Source organism: Sus scrofa, chromosome 2, assembly GCF_000003025.6.
Source record: "Sus scrofa isolate TJ Tabasco breed Duroc chromosome 2, Sscrofa11.1, whole genome shotgun sequence".
NCBI classification, from domain to species: Eukaryota; Metazoa; Chordata; class Mammalia; order Artiodactyla; family Suidae; genus Sus; species Sus scrofa.
Genome location: NC_010444.4, coordinates 47,137,568 through 47,152,793, shown reverse-complemented (window position 1 = coordinate 47,152,793; position 15,226 = coordinate 47,137,568). Strand labels below are relative to the sequence as shown.

Genomic DNA, 15,226 nt, shown 5'->3' with positions numbered 1-15,226 from the left:
GAAAAACATTACTGAACAGAAATGTGTGTGCTGTTAGAGCTTACACAGCTTCTGAGTAAGCTGAGCTTCCTATGAGTCAACACGAGGAGGGAAAGCCTGTCTACTGCAGGAATCATGTCACAGAGCCTTTAAGGCAAAAGCAAACCGGTTGCTCATGATTTTGGGGGACGCAATGGAGAAATCTCCCCATGGCCCTGTTCAGGGAGACCCTGAACAGTGAGGTCAACCACATACTATAACCTGCACTCTACTTTCGCAAAAGGCAGTGCCAGCCAGATAGAATGGCCTTGCCTGAAAATAGGAAGCACAGCTCCCTCCAGGCCAGGTACTTTTTTAGAGACTTGCTGAGAAGAAGAGTGTGTGCTTGCAAAGAGCACTGAGGATGAGGCCCCACAGCGCCTGTTTTGTGTGAGGTGCTCCTATGCAGCAAGCCTGGTCTCTACAGCCTGCTTCCTCTGCTGCTTTCACTCAGCCTCCTCTAGACCTGTGTCCTCTGCTACTTGGCAGAGTCATAGACATAGGAAGGATGCTCTGCCTTTAGTTCATTTTGAGGGTTCCATGTGGCTGCAGAGGTCCCTGCTGGGGCCATCTGCCCCAGAGTAGCCCGGTGGTGTCCTTTCCTAAGCTTGCAGCTGCTACTTGACACCAAACTCCAGAAGTGAGACCTTCAGGAGGTGGTGCTGCTGGCTGCAGCAGACCTAGTCAGGAACAGGATGGATCCACTCCTGCTAATTTGATGTGATGAGGAAGCCAGAGTAGTTGTAGCAGAGTGCAGGCTAACCAGGAGCTAGACAGTCCTGCTGGGCTCCAAAGACAGAGGCTTCCTTTTTGTCCTGAGATGTGGGCCTGGATGTCTTTTCCCACCTTGGATGTGTAGGCTTGGGGGCTACATCATGGTGCATTTCCCTGGGGATGATGAGAGTTTCCTCTGTTTCTATTCTGTGCAGAATAAACTACTCTCTAAAAGCCTGTCTCATACTCATCCTCCGTCTTCTCCCTCCTGCCTTCCATCTCCTGATTCAGCTGCTCCTTCCTCTCCACCGACTGTTGACTCTGTTTCTCCTGCCAGAAAGGTAGTTGCCCTAAACAACTGGCTTTACCCATTCCCTGCATGTTCTGAGATGTTCTCCTTGCTCTGCTCGGCCCGCACAGACAACATCTGAAGCTTGGCTTGGCTGGGATGAAAATGTCTAAGATACTGTACAACAGTCCTGGGTTTGGTTTGGGTTTTGTGTTGAAGCAAGAAACAAAGCCAAACAGGCAGCCCACAAAACCTCATCAAACGGTGCTTGCTCATCCAGCAAGCATACACTGGGCACCCACTGTATACCAAGCACTGTGCCAGGTGCTGAGAAAACAAGGAGCAGGGAGGTACAGTTCTCTTACTACAGTGTGGATGGCAAACAGTACCTCAACATAGAAAGGGGTCACATTTTACCATGTGAGAAATTGCCAATATTTGGCCATTTAAAAAAAATCTATAGTCATATACTCATTATTTACACTGATATAAATTGTATTCATAACTGTTATGTGTGATGTATTATATTTACATTTCCCTTCTTGAACAACCTTTTGTTTTTCCTGTAGTTAACGATGGCTTCAAGTTTTTACTTGTCCACTCCCTTTGTGTGCCTATCACTTCATCTGCATCCTCCAACTCTATTGGGCTGGTTTTGACCTAACAAAATGACAGTTTCACATGGTGAACCTAATATGATACTGTTCATTAATTATATGAAAGGTTTGAAAGACAAGGTTCTCAGAACCTAGAAGGGAGAAGCCTGGGAAAGATTCACAGAGGAGATAGTATGGGAGCCAAGTGTTGAAGATTATATGGAGGGATTATATGGAAAGATGTGTATGGAAAGAGCATTTTAGAAAGGCCCTGGCAGGAGTTCCTTGGTGGCACAGGATTAAGGATCCAGCATTGTCATTGCTGTGGCTCAGCCTGCTGCTATGGTGCAATGCCTGGCCCAGGAACTTCCACATACTGCAGGCGCAGCCAAAAAGAAAGAAAGGAAGAATGCTTTGGCGTGTACAAAGGAAGGCAGCAGTCAGGACTTGCATGAACAGAAAGACAATTCTGGTGCACCTTGATTTGGAGATAAAGGTATTTATGGGCATGCAGAGAATCAGGGTGAAAGTTGGCCCACTCTTTTTGAGTTCAAGGAATTCATTCTACCTCTTATAAAGGGCCACTGAAGGATCTGTTCTGAGTTCTAGAAGGATGCCACAGGTGGTTGTGTGGAGGTGGAAGAGTTGATGGGTCTTGAACGTTGGTTGAGTAGACAATGAAGTGCAACCCTGAGCAATTACTAAGCTTGGGTTCTGGAGCACTTTTCATGGTTTTCACTTGTCTTCCTATTACCTATGATGCCAAGAACACTGCCGGGCTGGGGTGGGAGAGCGTCAGTCTCTGGAGAAGTCTGGCCCCTGGAATGTATGAGCCTAAGAACAGACACCAAGCCCACTTGTTTAGCTGCTGCACACGAGAGTCGTTGGAGCCTCTTCCTGAAAGACCATGCTCCTCTGAACCATCTATTCCATCGGCTCCCACTGGGCTCAGCTCTGCGAGCAGTACTGAGTGCGCCCTATCGGCGCTACCGCTCCTTTGTTCTACCCTCTTAGGCTGAAGCACAGCCAGCAACCTGCTGTTGCAATCGTGGGAAATTGGGGGCCCACCCCCACTGACCACGGCGGTGGGGAGGAGAATGCAGGCAGGGTCTGCAAGAGAGAAGGAAGGAATATTAGCAGCCTCACCCCCTCCAAGGTCCCCAGTGTGGGGGTGAAACCTCCCTGGAAGAGCAGCAGGAGGTGACATGGAGAGACACAGACACTTCCCATTCATCAACTCTACTGAACCTAGCGTGGCTGAGAAGCCCGGCATCTTATTCCAGATCAGCTTTTTGTCAGCCGACTGAACTTAAGTCTCCAGCCCTTCCTGGCATCCATTTTCTCATCAACAAGAGAGTGACAGGAGTTCCTGTTGTGGCTCAGTGGTTAAAGAACCGGACTAGCATCCATGAGGATGCAGGTTCGATCCCTGGCCTCTCTCAGTGGGTCAAGGATCCGGCGTTGCCATGAGCTGTGGTGTAGGTTGCAGACTGTGGCTCTGGCGTAGGCTGACAGCCACAGCTCCGATTGGACCCCTAGTCTGGGAACCTCCATATGCCACAGGTGTGGCCCTGAAAAAGACAAAAAGACCAAAAAAAACAAAACAAAACAAAAAACCAAAAAACAAGGGAGTGATTCCTGGCTCATGTGACAGTGAGCTCTATGGGTGCAGACTGGCATATTTGTCGTCAGCATTACCGAGGCTTCTGAGTAGCCTTTGTGCCCAGCTTGGGAGAGGAGCCTACCCTGGGGGGTACTTCCTGCTGTGGGAAAAGGTCACTGGCACCCTTGACAGGATGGTGAGAGGGGCGGGGGCACTTGGGCCCAGGCAGGCAGTGGCTGGTGATCCTGGCTGTGCAGCCAGGCCCACGCCTTGCTTCTCTCTGGCTCAGCCCCTTTCTGGCCAGCCCTGGGTACGCCCTCTCCTGTCCCTGCTTTCCTTTGGCCCTTAGGAAGGCCTGGCTTGGCCTCTGCCCTCTCAGAGTTAACAACAGTGCCAGGTCAACAAAAGCCCTCACGCTACGCAAGTTCCCTGACATGGTTTTTAAGAAGTATTAGTTCTCTAGTGATGGCAGGGGGCAGCCTGTGCAGGTACACATGGGGCTGCTGGGATCTGGCATATGATCCCACCACATCATCACCCCACTCCACTGAGGCCCTTGGCTGCTTCTCCACTGGGCTCTTCAAGCAGCTCTAAATGCGCGTCAGTCATTAAGCCAATGAGTGAGCATTCATGCATCCAGCAAGTATTTATCAAATGACCACTGGTGTCAGGCACTTCATTCTTGGGATCTGAACCAATGATCGGGAATGACCTTCCCGCCCTGATGAGTGAGGTTTGCATCCCGTAGGGGGAAATAAACAATCAATAATAATATGACCTGTAAGTAAATTATGTAATCTATCAGAGGATGATTTGTCCCACAGAAACATTAGAGTGGGTAGCAGGGACCTGGCATGCTGGGGAAGGGTAGCAATTTTAAATGCGGGAGCAGGAGGGCTCTTTCTGGGAAAGAGAACCGAGCAGGAGCAGAGCCACAGAGAGGTAAACAAAGGTACAGTGGGGAGACCAGTCCCCAGGCCTCCTGACTCCACTCCATATTTTCTCCTCTGTCCCTTGGAGGCCAGGTGCGAATGGAGGCCTTGGGGTGGGGGGAGGAGCCCAGAAGTGATATGTGTGTAGAGCCCGAAGCCCAGGCTCAAGGGGGGCTGCAGATGGGGTGAGTGGGCTTCAGGATGGCCAATCCCAGGTTCCTCTGGCCCCCACCTCTCCCGCTTTGTTCTTTGTTTCTCCCAGGTCGGGGTAGAACAATCGCCTCCTGTATTTTCTTATCCCATCTCCCAAGCCAGCCTTGGCCATCAGATGATGGTGTAATTGGGCTATTTTAACAGCCTCCGACTTACTCGTTACAGGCCAATGAGCCTTTCCTTGTGTGTCTGGGAATGATTGGGGAGCTCTCAGAAAAGGACACCCTGGAACACTTACTTACCCTGTCTGCGCCTTCGTTTCTCCATTTGTAAAAAAGACCCAGTTTGGACTTGTTACTCCAGACCCCTCCAGATCTTACCGTGAAGCCCTTGTAGGCAGTTCAGCTCAGAGTGGTGAATTTGCAGCTTCTAGCAGTCCTAGAAAGGATATTGCCAGCTGCACTGCCCCCCTGCCCCCAGCCACAAGGTCTCCCCCTCTCGCAGACCCCACCCCACCATTGACTCAACACTGGGCTTTGCACATGCAGAATCTGGCAGAGGAATGGCCTCCTCTGCCCCTTAAAGTACATGACAACCTGGTGACAAACGATTTCATTCAGTTCTGGTGGTACTCAGAGAGTCTCTCCCCTGGAGAGAGCCTGGGGCCTGAATGCTTCTTCCCAGCAGATTATGGGCTGCTCTGATTGCCCAGTGACTCAAGTTTGCCTCAATTCGGGGGAGCCAGAGGAAGAAAGATGCACTTGGAGTTGATGCTTAGTTCTTGGCTACCTCCTGGCAGGCAGTGTTTTTCTGTTCCTGCCCTAGAGCCCTACACCTTAATTCTGAGGATCGAGGGATAATCACCTCCTCCGAAGAACAGAATTAGTCCAACTTGTCATGAGGAGCATGTGTTACTCAATAGAGTGTCAGCAGTTCCATGAGATGTAGCCAGGGCTCTCTCTGCCTTTAGACAATACTTGCCTGCCTGCTCAGATGGACATTTCCCTTTATAATTCAGAGACATGCAGATGGGGTTTTGGCCTGAACAGTCACAGGGAATCTTGGAGTCCTCTCATGTAGGGCTCAGATTCTTACTGGAGTCTTTTAAGACTCTGGATGATGGACTCCTGCCCAGTTTGATCCTTCTTCCCATCAAATCAACCCTCCTATAGTGCTGTCAGCCCCTGTCAACCCTGGGTTAACCTCTTTCTTCAAGGGGGAGGCCCTGCCAATTTAGGCTCTAGCATGACTGCTAGCCATTTGCCAAGGCTCTGAGCTCTTGCAAGATCAAGATGGCAGCCGAGTGTTTGCACAGCTGAGCCAGAAGGATGGCCTCACTGGGCTGGGGATGGGGACTGGTTTAGTTCTCTGGGTCAGAAGAGCAGTGTACATTGCAAAACGAGCTTTCTCTACCCCTGGAGGTGTTTGTTTTAAAACTGGATTTGCAGGGTTTAGCTTAGAGATTTGCGTACTTAAGAGAAGCTGGGTGAGTCTTGGCTGGGCAGTCTGCCTGTGTTTCATTTGTTACAAGGATAGACGTCAAGGCCTGCTCCAACCTCATTGTTCTCTCTGTTCTGGGGATGGAGCCAGGCAGCCCTTTGGAGGTGTCCTGGGCGCATCTCACCCTGGGAGATTTTAATTTGCAGAGTGTCGGTGTGTCTCCGGGAAGCAGGGTGCTATAGTGAGAAGGAGTGAGCTTGGAGTCACATTTGGGTTCAGAGCACCAATTACTCACTGTGACCTTGCGTGAGTTAGTGGCCTTCTCAGCACCTTAATTTCCTAACCTACAGAATGGAGGTGGCAGTGCCTGTGGGTGACTGGAATAATGCAGAGGCCTAGGATATATCGAATGCCTCAAGTACCTAGCAAACGCACCCTTTCCGCCATGGAGGAGAATTCTAGAAGAAAGCTCACTTACCTAAAGTGCGTGTGGATTCCTCTCTTTCTAAAGACAAAGAAATCACCTTCAGGTTTCTGTTTCCATCCCAGTCACTTAGAAACAGTGCAGCCTCAGGTGACCTGGAGCCTTCCTGGACCTCGGCTGCCCACTCTGCTAAGGGGTTTACCAGACCCACCTTGCGAGGCTGTGAAGGCTCAATGAGCTCAGGGCCTGGCACCAGGGGACATAGGCACAGACATGGGAGGTCATGCATCTAAGGCCTACCTGCATCTCAGCTCTGAGGGTATCATTCCCAGAGCCCCTCAAACCAGGCAGTGTCTATCCTTGCCCTGAGCATATGATGGCTGAGGATTCAGGGCCACCAGCCTCTCCTCTGCTGTTTCTCATCTAGGGATGCTTCAGTGAGGGTATCTTTGCTCAAGTGGGCCCAGAAGAAGACCTCCCGTGGCCCTATCTGTCAAAACCTTCCCTTCTCTGGAGCCCTCAGCTCCGAGGCTCGGGATGCTCTGCTCCCAGCCCTGCCTGACCTGTGGGGACCTTCCTGATACTCACAGCAGGCCAGGTGGCCACAGGTGGCCCAGCCCAGACACGTTGTATTCTTGGCTGAGTGCCAGGCCCGAGGGAGGATGTTACCACCATTTGGACATGAACAGACCCAAGAGCCTGTCTCTTCCCTCATTCAGAGCATCTTCTCTGTGCCAGGAGTGTGGAGATGAGCAAGACAGGGTCATGACATCAGGGGGTGCAGACCAGAGCAGAGGTCACCCATCTCCCAGCTCAGAGCAAGCAGGGAGCAACACTCCAATATCCAGGCAGGGATCGTGCTGGAGGATGGCGCTTGTGACGACAGTTAATGTCACCATGTTTGAATCTGGGTTGACTTGGGGGAGAAAAGCCAGTGCATTCATTGGCATGGGCCATGTTATTCTACTCAAACAGAGGGAGAAACCCAGGCAGGTGCAAGTTCCCCTGAGTGAACTCGGCCCAGGAGGGGTGAAAAGAGGTTTCAGCATATGGAAATGCAAAGCCACACCAATGGCAGTGTTTTGAACTCTCTATCATCTGCAAGGCACCTTTTTTTTTTTTTTTTTTGTCTTTTTAGGGCCACACTTGCAGCATATGGAGGTTCCCAGGCTAGGGGTCTAATTGGAGCTGTAGCCACCAGCCTATGCCACAGCCACAGCAATGCCAGATCTGAGCCATGTCTATGACCTACACCACAGCTCCTGGCAATGCCAGATCCTTAACCCACTGAGCAAGGCCAGGGATCGAACCCACAAACTTGGATTCATTTCCACTGCACCACAACAGGAACTCCATGCCAGGCACTTCTTGAGAACCCGCACCATGTGAGGTGCAGCCCAGATTCTCTGATAACTTTTTTACAGCCCTTCGAGTTTGGTCGTGGCCCTTCCCATTTTACAGATGAGGAAGCTGAGGCTCACAGAAGGGAAGTGCTGTCTGTGAGGTTAATCTAATGTAATGTTGGATGAGCATCCTCCTGAAATGTCCAACCATCCCAGCTTGTTCTAATTAATCTGCTGAAAATACTAGAATTGGAAAGGGGGAAAGGTAGGTAGAAATATCCCAATTCTTCAAAAATTATATGAATATTGAGAGATATATAAAGTGTTGCAAAACAGTCCCTTGGCCCTCCAAAATTACCAGTTCTCAAAAAACTAGTGCCTGGGACCTCATCGCTTTCTGGCCAAATCATCATGTGGCGCACCTTTGCCTTTGGACATATTATTCGCAGCCTCATTGTAACCTCTCCTCTTGACCAGTTCCCCAGGAGCATATGTGCTTTGGTCCCTTCCATGCAGAAATCTTTTTTTTCTTTTTTTGTCTTTTTGCTTTTTCTAGGACCGCTCCCGAGACATATGGAGGTTTCCAGGCTAGGGGTCTAGTCAGAGCTGTAGCCTCCAGCCTACACCAGAGCCACAGCAACACGGGATCCGAGCCACATCTGCCACCTACACCACAGCTCACAGCAACGCTGGATCCCTAACCCACTGAGCAAGGGCAGGGATCGAACCCACAACCTCATGGTTCCTAGTCGGATTCATTAACCACTGCTCCGCGACAGGAACTCCCCGTGCAGAAATCTTGTTGAGAACCTCTGACTCTTAACTCCGAGGTCAAACCAGGATGAGTCTGAAGGTTTTTCTGTGAGTGAACTCTCTTCTTTCTCAAGATGCCCAAGGAGCATTGATTCCCTGGTTGACCAGAGCAGTGCTCCTCAAAGTGTGGTCCATGGGCAGGACCTGGTCTGTGGCCCACAGAACACAGCAAATGAGAGTAAGTTTTAGACACTTGCAGAGCAGTTTGACACATCCAAGAGCATGATCATATTTCTAGTCATTCGTTTTCACTGTATCTGAAAGTATGGCGCCACAGTGGAGTCAAGATTTAAAAGGAAGAAGAAAACCCTGGTCGTTCACCACCGATCGTTTAAAGAGCAATGAGTTAGCAGGAGTCCAGCTAGTCATGTCCTTACCGTCTTGGAACCAATGAGGCATCCTGCTGTCAGGAAACAGGAGATAACCTGAGACCCCAGGGCCATACTCGCCTTCACACAGGCCTTTAAGGTGGGCCTGAAAGTCCCCGCACCCTTGAGACAGGTTCTCTATCACATGGTCCCCCTGTGACCGTTCAGGAAGTCCCGATCCACCTCTTGGTCTCAGTGACTCTGGCATGGTTTCCATCAGCTTGGGAAGAGCACACGGTGCACCAATGCTGTTTTCCCTAAGGATGCTTTCATCCTCATTCTTTTTTTCTTTTTTTTTTTTTCTGGTTTTTTTCAGGCTGCACCCTCAGCATATGGAAGTTCCCAGGCTAGGGGTCGAATCGGAGCTTCAGCTGCTGGCCTATGTCACAGCCACAGCAACTCAGGATCCAAGATGCATCTGCGACCTATACCACAGCTCCCAGCAACACCAGATCCTTAACCCACTGAGCGAGACCAGGCATCGAACCTGTGTCCTCTTGGATCCTAGTCAGATTCATTTCTGCTGCACCACAACGGGAATGCCCCATCATTATTCTTAAGAAAGCTGCTGCCACAGGGTGGCATGTGGATGCCACTGGGAGAAAGGTGCCTTCTATGAATAAGGGCCCATAATGGAAGGAAGCACCAGGCGTGGTCTTCATCCTGGGTCCCCTGGCCGGGCCCTGTGCTGATAGAACAACTGAGCAGGCCCGATTCTGCACGGACAAGTTGTGGCAGCACCCCCAGCAACCTCACGGCCTGCTACTCGCTTCTGTAATTGCCTGCTGAGTCGGCATTGCACAGAAGCTCAGCGGCACAAAGTGCTATTAGCTAAGTGGTTAATAAGGTCTCATTAGGGACTTGTATTTTAAAACCCCAGCAAGTACAGTTTCCATCTTCGCTCACTTAGGGGAGGCAATAATTGCGTGTGGGTATGTGGCATTGCATGCTGCCTTCCTGGGAGAGCTCCTCAGAGCCGGTTCACACATGGGCCGGTGGAGACGGGCACACGAGGTGGGTGTGGCCAGGGAGGTAAAGCGGACCTTTCTTTATTTGGATGCAACCCCAGGAAAGGGGGAATGCTCCTATCTGAGGGACCTCTTGGTGGGAGGGGCGGGCAGCAAGGGATGGAACATCAGGCAAAGAATGGCTTATTGTCCTGAGCCAGGACATCTGAACTCTCTTAGAAGCAGGAGCCAAGTTTTATGGCATTGGTAAAATCCTGAAAATGGCAGAGTATGTGTTAGAAGTAGAATCCTAAACTCTGCCAGGCGGGGCCAGCTTTGAGGGGGTAACTGGCCTGGCAGCTGCTGCTCTTGAGAAGGGGCAGGCTTTGTCAAGTTGAGGGGGTCCCATCTGCCTGAGTCAGATCAGACACCCCAGCAGGCCCCTGGCCACATTCCCCACAATCCTCCAGGGCCCCCACACGTGGTCTGGGGCAGCTGGTCCAAACTGACTTGGAGTATTAGTGCTTCTCTAATGAGAAAGGGAGCAGCATCTCCTAGGTCTTGTCTCTCTGCCCCAGCCCACTTGGCCTCCTTCCTCTCTTCATCCTCTTTTGGTGCCTGTGGTTTTGCTGGGATCCAGTGAGTTGGGTTCAGGTTCTGAGGGTGGACCCTGCTCCCAGAGGTTAGGGAGCTGTGGGCACCTGCTGCCATTTGCCTTGGTGTCCCCTGAACTTCGTGCTCTGCATTTGAGGCGTTCACAGCAGATTCGAGGTGGCCTTCCAAGAGGGGTCTTGGGTTTAGATTGAGATCTTCCTTCGTACACAAGTCATCAAGGTGGCTGACAGCCTGTGTCTGAGGACCTTCAGCCTAAATCGCTGCTCTCTGTGGCCACATCTCCCAGAAGCTGGATTCAGAAGCTGGGGGTATCTGGAGCCTCCTGCCCACCCCCCAGGGCCTCAGATAAGGAACATTGCTTATAGATAGGATCTCATACTGCGCATGTCTGCCTTCCTGCAGAGGAGACCGTGTTATTTCCAGACTGGTGGGGAGAGGGGAGCAAGGTGGGCTTGGATGGGGTGGGGGGAGGATGTGTGATTGCACTGTGTCCGCTTGGGCTGTCAGCTCCTACCCTTGCCCTGTTCCAGGCATTGGTGGGTGGGTGTGGACCATCCTGCTCTCAGGAGGGCAGGCACCCACAATCCATCAGGCTCTGATCCTGGGGGCCAACATGGAGCTGACTAACCTGGCACCAGCTCTGGGCACAGTGGCCTGATGCTCCCTACCCTACTCCCTCCACCTGCCCAGTGGGGACAGTCACTGTTCCTGTGGGCGAGGCAGTCTGGGGAACCCAGTTAGGTATAGCCATCGCTCTCTAGGGACATGGGAACTGCAAGGCAGGCTGGGGCTGCCGAATGCAGAGGGAGAAGGGAGGGAGGGGTCAAGTTCACCTTGGCCCAGCCCTGCTAAGTGCCAGGTACTCACACACCATTCTTGCTGTAGCTCCATGAGGCAGGCACCATTTATCTCCACTTCACTATATGAGGACACTGAGCTCAGAAGTTGAAAGCTCTGCACCTGATCTCTGAACCAGTTAGCGGTGGAGGAGGGTACTAGCCTTCCAGGTCTGGGTAGGAGGACCAGTACTCACTAAGCATCAGCTCCCAGCTGTCCAAAGAGGAGACGCCTGGGGAGGACGGCTGCAGTGCACCTGTCAGTGGAGGCTGGGTTCCTTAGTGTGAAGGCCCCCAGGCCATGGCTCAGGAGACTTGAGCAGAGTCCTGGATCTTGCATGTATATATATATGCTCAGTGGCCTTGGTTAGATCCCTTCCTCTGGGTTTTCACATCCCCACGTGTGAGCCAAGAGACTCGAACTCCTGAAGATGGTGTACCCCCAGTGGGTGCAATTCTGAGTCACCCCGATCACCCAGGGCCATAGGCTTCCGTTTCTCTCTTTTCTCCATCTACAGAGGGCCTGCTGCCCACCCTGGGCTAGTCAGGCCTCTCCCGGGACATGGGGTGCTATTTGCATGTAGGTGTGGAGCCCTCTCTCCCATCCTGTCGGTTCGTGTTTTCCTTCTTGGTGCTAACTGGCCTCTACCTTTGTCTCTGTCTCTTCTGTCTCTGCTCTTGGGTAGCTGACGGTAGGGAAAGTGTCCAGCGGAATAGGGGCTGCAGCTGAAGTTCTGGTCAATCTGTACATGAATGATCACAGACCTAAGACCCAGGCCACCTCTCCAGACCTGGTAAGGATATACACTCCTCAGCCTTCACCCACAGACACCAGCTCTGGCCTTCCAGGGAGGGGTGCACGGGACACAGAGAGGCTGGCCTGGTCCCCCTTCTCATAGGATGAGAGGGGCTGAAAATGGGCTGGATCAGAGCAGAGCGGGAGGCTGTGTTTCCTGATAGACGAACCTCTCTCGGCCCCCTCATGGGTCATTTCCCAAAGCAGAGCATCTTCACTGCTGGCTGGGGCTCTGGAGAACTTAGGGAACTTAGGGAAAAGGCCAGGTGAGGCCACTCTTACTTCGATATTTAGCATCCTGTCCGGGTTGGATTGAGAATTAAGTAATGGAGAAGACCCCCCTTTCCTCTGGATTCTCCCCTTCTTCAAATGATGCTGCTCCTGGAGTCACTCAGGTGTGCCCCTGCCCTCCCCCCACCTTGTACTTGGGAAGTTGACTGGCAGCCTGGACACAACCTGCCCCTTTTCTGCAGTTCTCTTGAACAGTTTTGGTGCCAGAACTTTGTCTGCCTGACCTAAGTCACTGCAGGGGGACAAGGAGGTGTCAAACATTCTTTCAGTGACCTCACTCTGGACCCAGGCAACCCTTAACCCCTGGGTCAGATCCTTGAGGACAGCATTATGGGGGCAGGCATGTTTGTGCGGGGTGCCTGCTCCCTCAGGCCAGGGGATGTCACTCCCACGCTGAAACCAGAGCAGCCAGCCTGCCTGGGAGTCAAACGAGCAGCCCGTGAGGACCTCATGACTCAGGTCGGCATTTCTGAAAGCCTCGCCTCACATTTGAAGATGCGGTGCACTCTCTAACCTGGCTCTTGTCTCCCGATGCCCTGTGTCCCCCAGGAGTCTATACGGAAGGTGTTTCCCCTGAACCTGGGTGGCAGCGACACCTGTTACTTCTGTAAGAAGCGTGTGTACGTGATGGAGCGGTTGAGCGCGGAGGGCCACTTCTTCCACCGAGAGTGTTTCCGCTGCAGCGTCTGTGGCACCACCTTGCGCCTGGCTGCCTATGCCTTCGATGGCGACGAAGGTAACCCCCAGGGTCCAGGATAGCCCTTGTCTCTGGTCTGAGCTCTTGTGTCCCTCTGGAGGCTCTGGGACACTCAGCCCTTCTCAAGGAGTAATGGTGTTCAGGGAGCAGGAATCTCCTGCTAAAGAAAGGCTGCCTGTGTCAGCATGGGGGGTGCACTAGTGCTGGGGGGCTTTCTGGATGCTTTCTTACACAGTCTCACACCTTCAGTTGCCCCTGTGTGGTCGAGAAAATCAAACCTGATAGCCTGTATCACGTGCTCGGCACCACACTTGACCTGTAATAGGGGTTCAGTAAAAGATGGCATATTCGAGTTTTTTTTTTTTTTTTTTTTTTTTGTCTTTTTGCCATTTCTTGGGCCACTCCCATGGCATATGGAGGTTCCCAGGCTAGGGGTCGAATCGGAGCTGTAGCCTCCGCCTACACCAGAGCCACAGCAACGTGGGATCCGAGCCGCGTCTGCAACCTGCACCACAGCTCACGGCAACGCCGGATCCTTAACCCACTGAGCAAGGCCAGGGATCGAACCCGCAACCTCATGGTTCCTAGTCGGATTCATTAACCATTGAGCCACGATGGGAACTCCCATATTCATGTTTTTATGTATGATGTACGTTTTGTAAAAAATGACCATAGCTGTAACATAACCGCCCTCTGATAAGTGGCCTACCGGAGTCATCCGGGAATTACACTCATCGGTACGAGTGATGGTTTTCTAATGTTCCACACTTGATACCTGCATTGTCATATTGATGGCAGCGCTTGCGATTCTTTACCCTCCAAGGAACTGCCTGGTTTCCAATCCAGACTATGCCACTTTGTAGCCATAGAACCTTGGGCCTGTTACCTGACCTCTTAGTCCCTCGGTTTCCTCATCTGTAAAATGAGAATAATGGTACTTGGCTCATAAGGTCCTTGTGAGGGTTGCTGAGTGAATTGCGGGAAGCCTTTAGGATAGTGCCTGGTATGCTGGGTGCCACACAAGATTCTTCCTAATGTTGCCATGACTCCCATCACTATTGTCACTGTTGTAACAGTGCATAGAGAAGTCTTTTTTGGAAGGCGCCCAGTGGTCCTGGGCAGTGACCCATGGCCCAGTGGGTGCCACCCCTGGGTCTTCCTCCCCATCACGGCCACCATCTGTTCTGTGCCTTTCCCACCCCCAGGGGTCCCTGAACAAAAGAGAACTAGAAACAGAGTTGCTATTCAACGTTGTCCATTTTGCTGCCTGACAACTGGCCTTGGGAAAAGACTTGGCCTGGGTTTGGTTTGCGGATTATCTGAGGGTTTCAGCCCCATTCCTGGGAGTCCCCGGCAGCTGCCACCTGCCTCTGAGGCAGCAAAGGTTCCTCCCACCTCCTTTAGTGCCACTTCTTTATGGCAGGTGGCAGAAAACATTTCCCAGGTTGGCACCTTCCTGGGCTTGTTTCATTTGTGGCCTTTTCTGACCTAGATGGTGGCAGGCCCTTGCCATATGTCCTGCCATGGCTCCGGTTTACAGGAAAAAAACCTGTGTGTGTCTATGTTTCTTCTGATAGGCAAGTTTTTCTGCAAGCCTCATTTCGTCCACTGTAAAACCAACAGTCAGCAACGGAAGCGACGGGCAGAGTTGAAGCAACAAAAAGAGGTATGTTTTATCTTGAAAGTGGCGGTGAAACAGAGGAGGCCCCTGATAGGAAAAGGTTTTCAAGTGTTCCTGCGAGTTGGGCCAACGTTGCTGGCTTTGGAGGGATTGAGACTCAGGTGAAAGAGGGTTCCACTCCCTGGCCTGGAGGGTCCCTCTGCCTCAGTCTGTTCAGCTGGCCTCTGGGATGTTGGCTCCCAGGGCAGAGGCTGCTGTTTCTCATGAGAAGCCCATGTGCTGAGGATGAGGCTCTGTGTGTACCAGCCTCTGTGCTGTGGTGTCCAAGTCCTTTCTCCAGCCTCTTGGATGTCCGCAAAGGGACTGGCCAGCTGAATGTATGGGTGGCTGGTGAGAGTGCCCCGCTCTGGCAGCTCTTAGCCAAAACCTTCTCTATGGCTTGATTACCCACCCACCACCAGCAAGACCCACAGCTTCCGCTTTTTTCTCCTTACACAAGTAATACAGGCTCAAGGTAGAAAAATCGGTACATAAATGAAAGTAAAGAAGGAGCATTCAATCACCCATTTATCACTCTATCCTGAGAAAATCATCGTTAACATTTTGCAACATTTCCTTACAGACCTTTTCCTATGTGAATACAGCTGACCCTTGAAGAGTGTAGGGGTTTGGGGCTCTGACTTTCCACACATCCACGTGTTAACGACAGCCAGCCCTCTGTACGGGTGGT

At 51.8% G+C, this 15,226-nt stretch overlaps 1 protein-coding gene across 1 annotated transcript in view; it reads left to right on the top strand.

Moving 5' to 3' along the window:
• Window positions 1-15,226, top strand: part of MICAL2 (microtubule associated monooxygenase, calponin and LIM domain containing 2) — a 259,613-nt gene that overhangs the window by 149,294 nt on the left and 95,093 nt on the right. Inside the window, 4 exon segments of the mRNA XM_021083313.1 lie at window positions 948-1,073; window positions 11,778-11,885; window positions 12,728-12,914; window positions 14,453-14,541. Of these exon segments, the coding sequence (XP_020938972.1) occupies window positions 948-1,073; window positions 11,778-11,885; window positions 12,728-12,914; window positions 14,453-14,541 (510 nt within the window).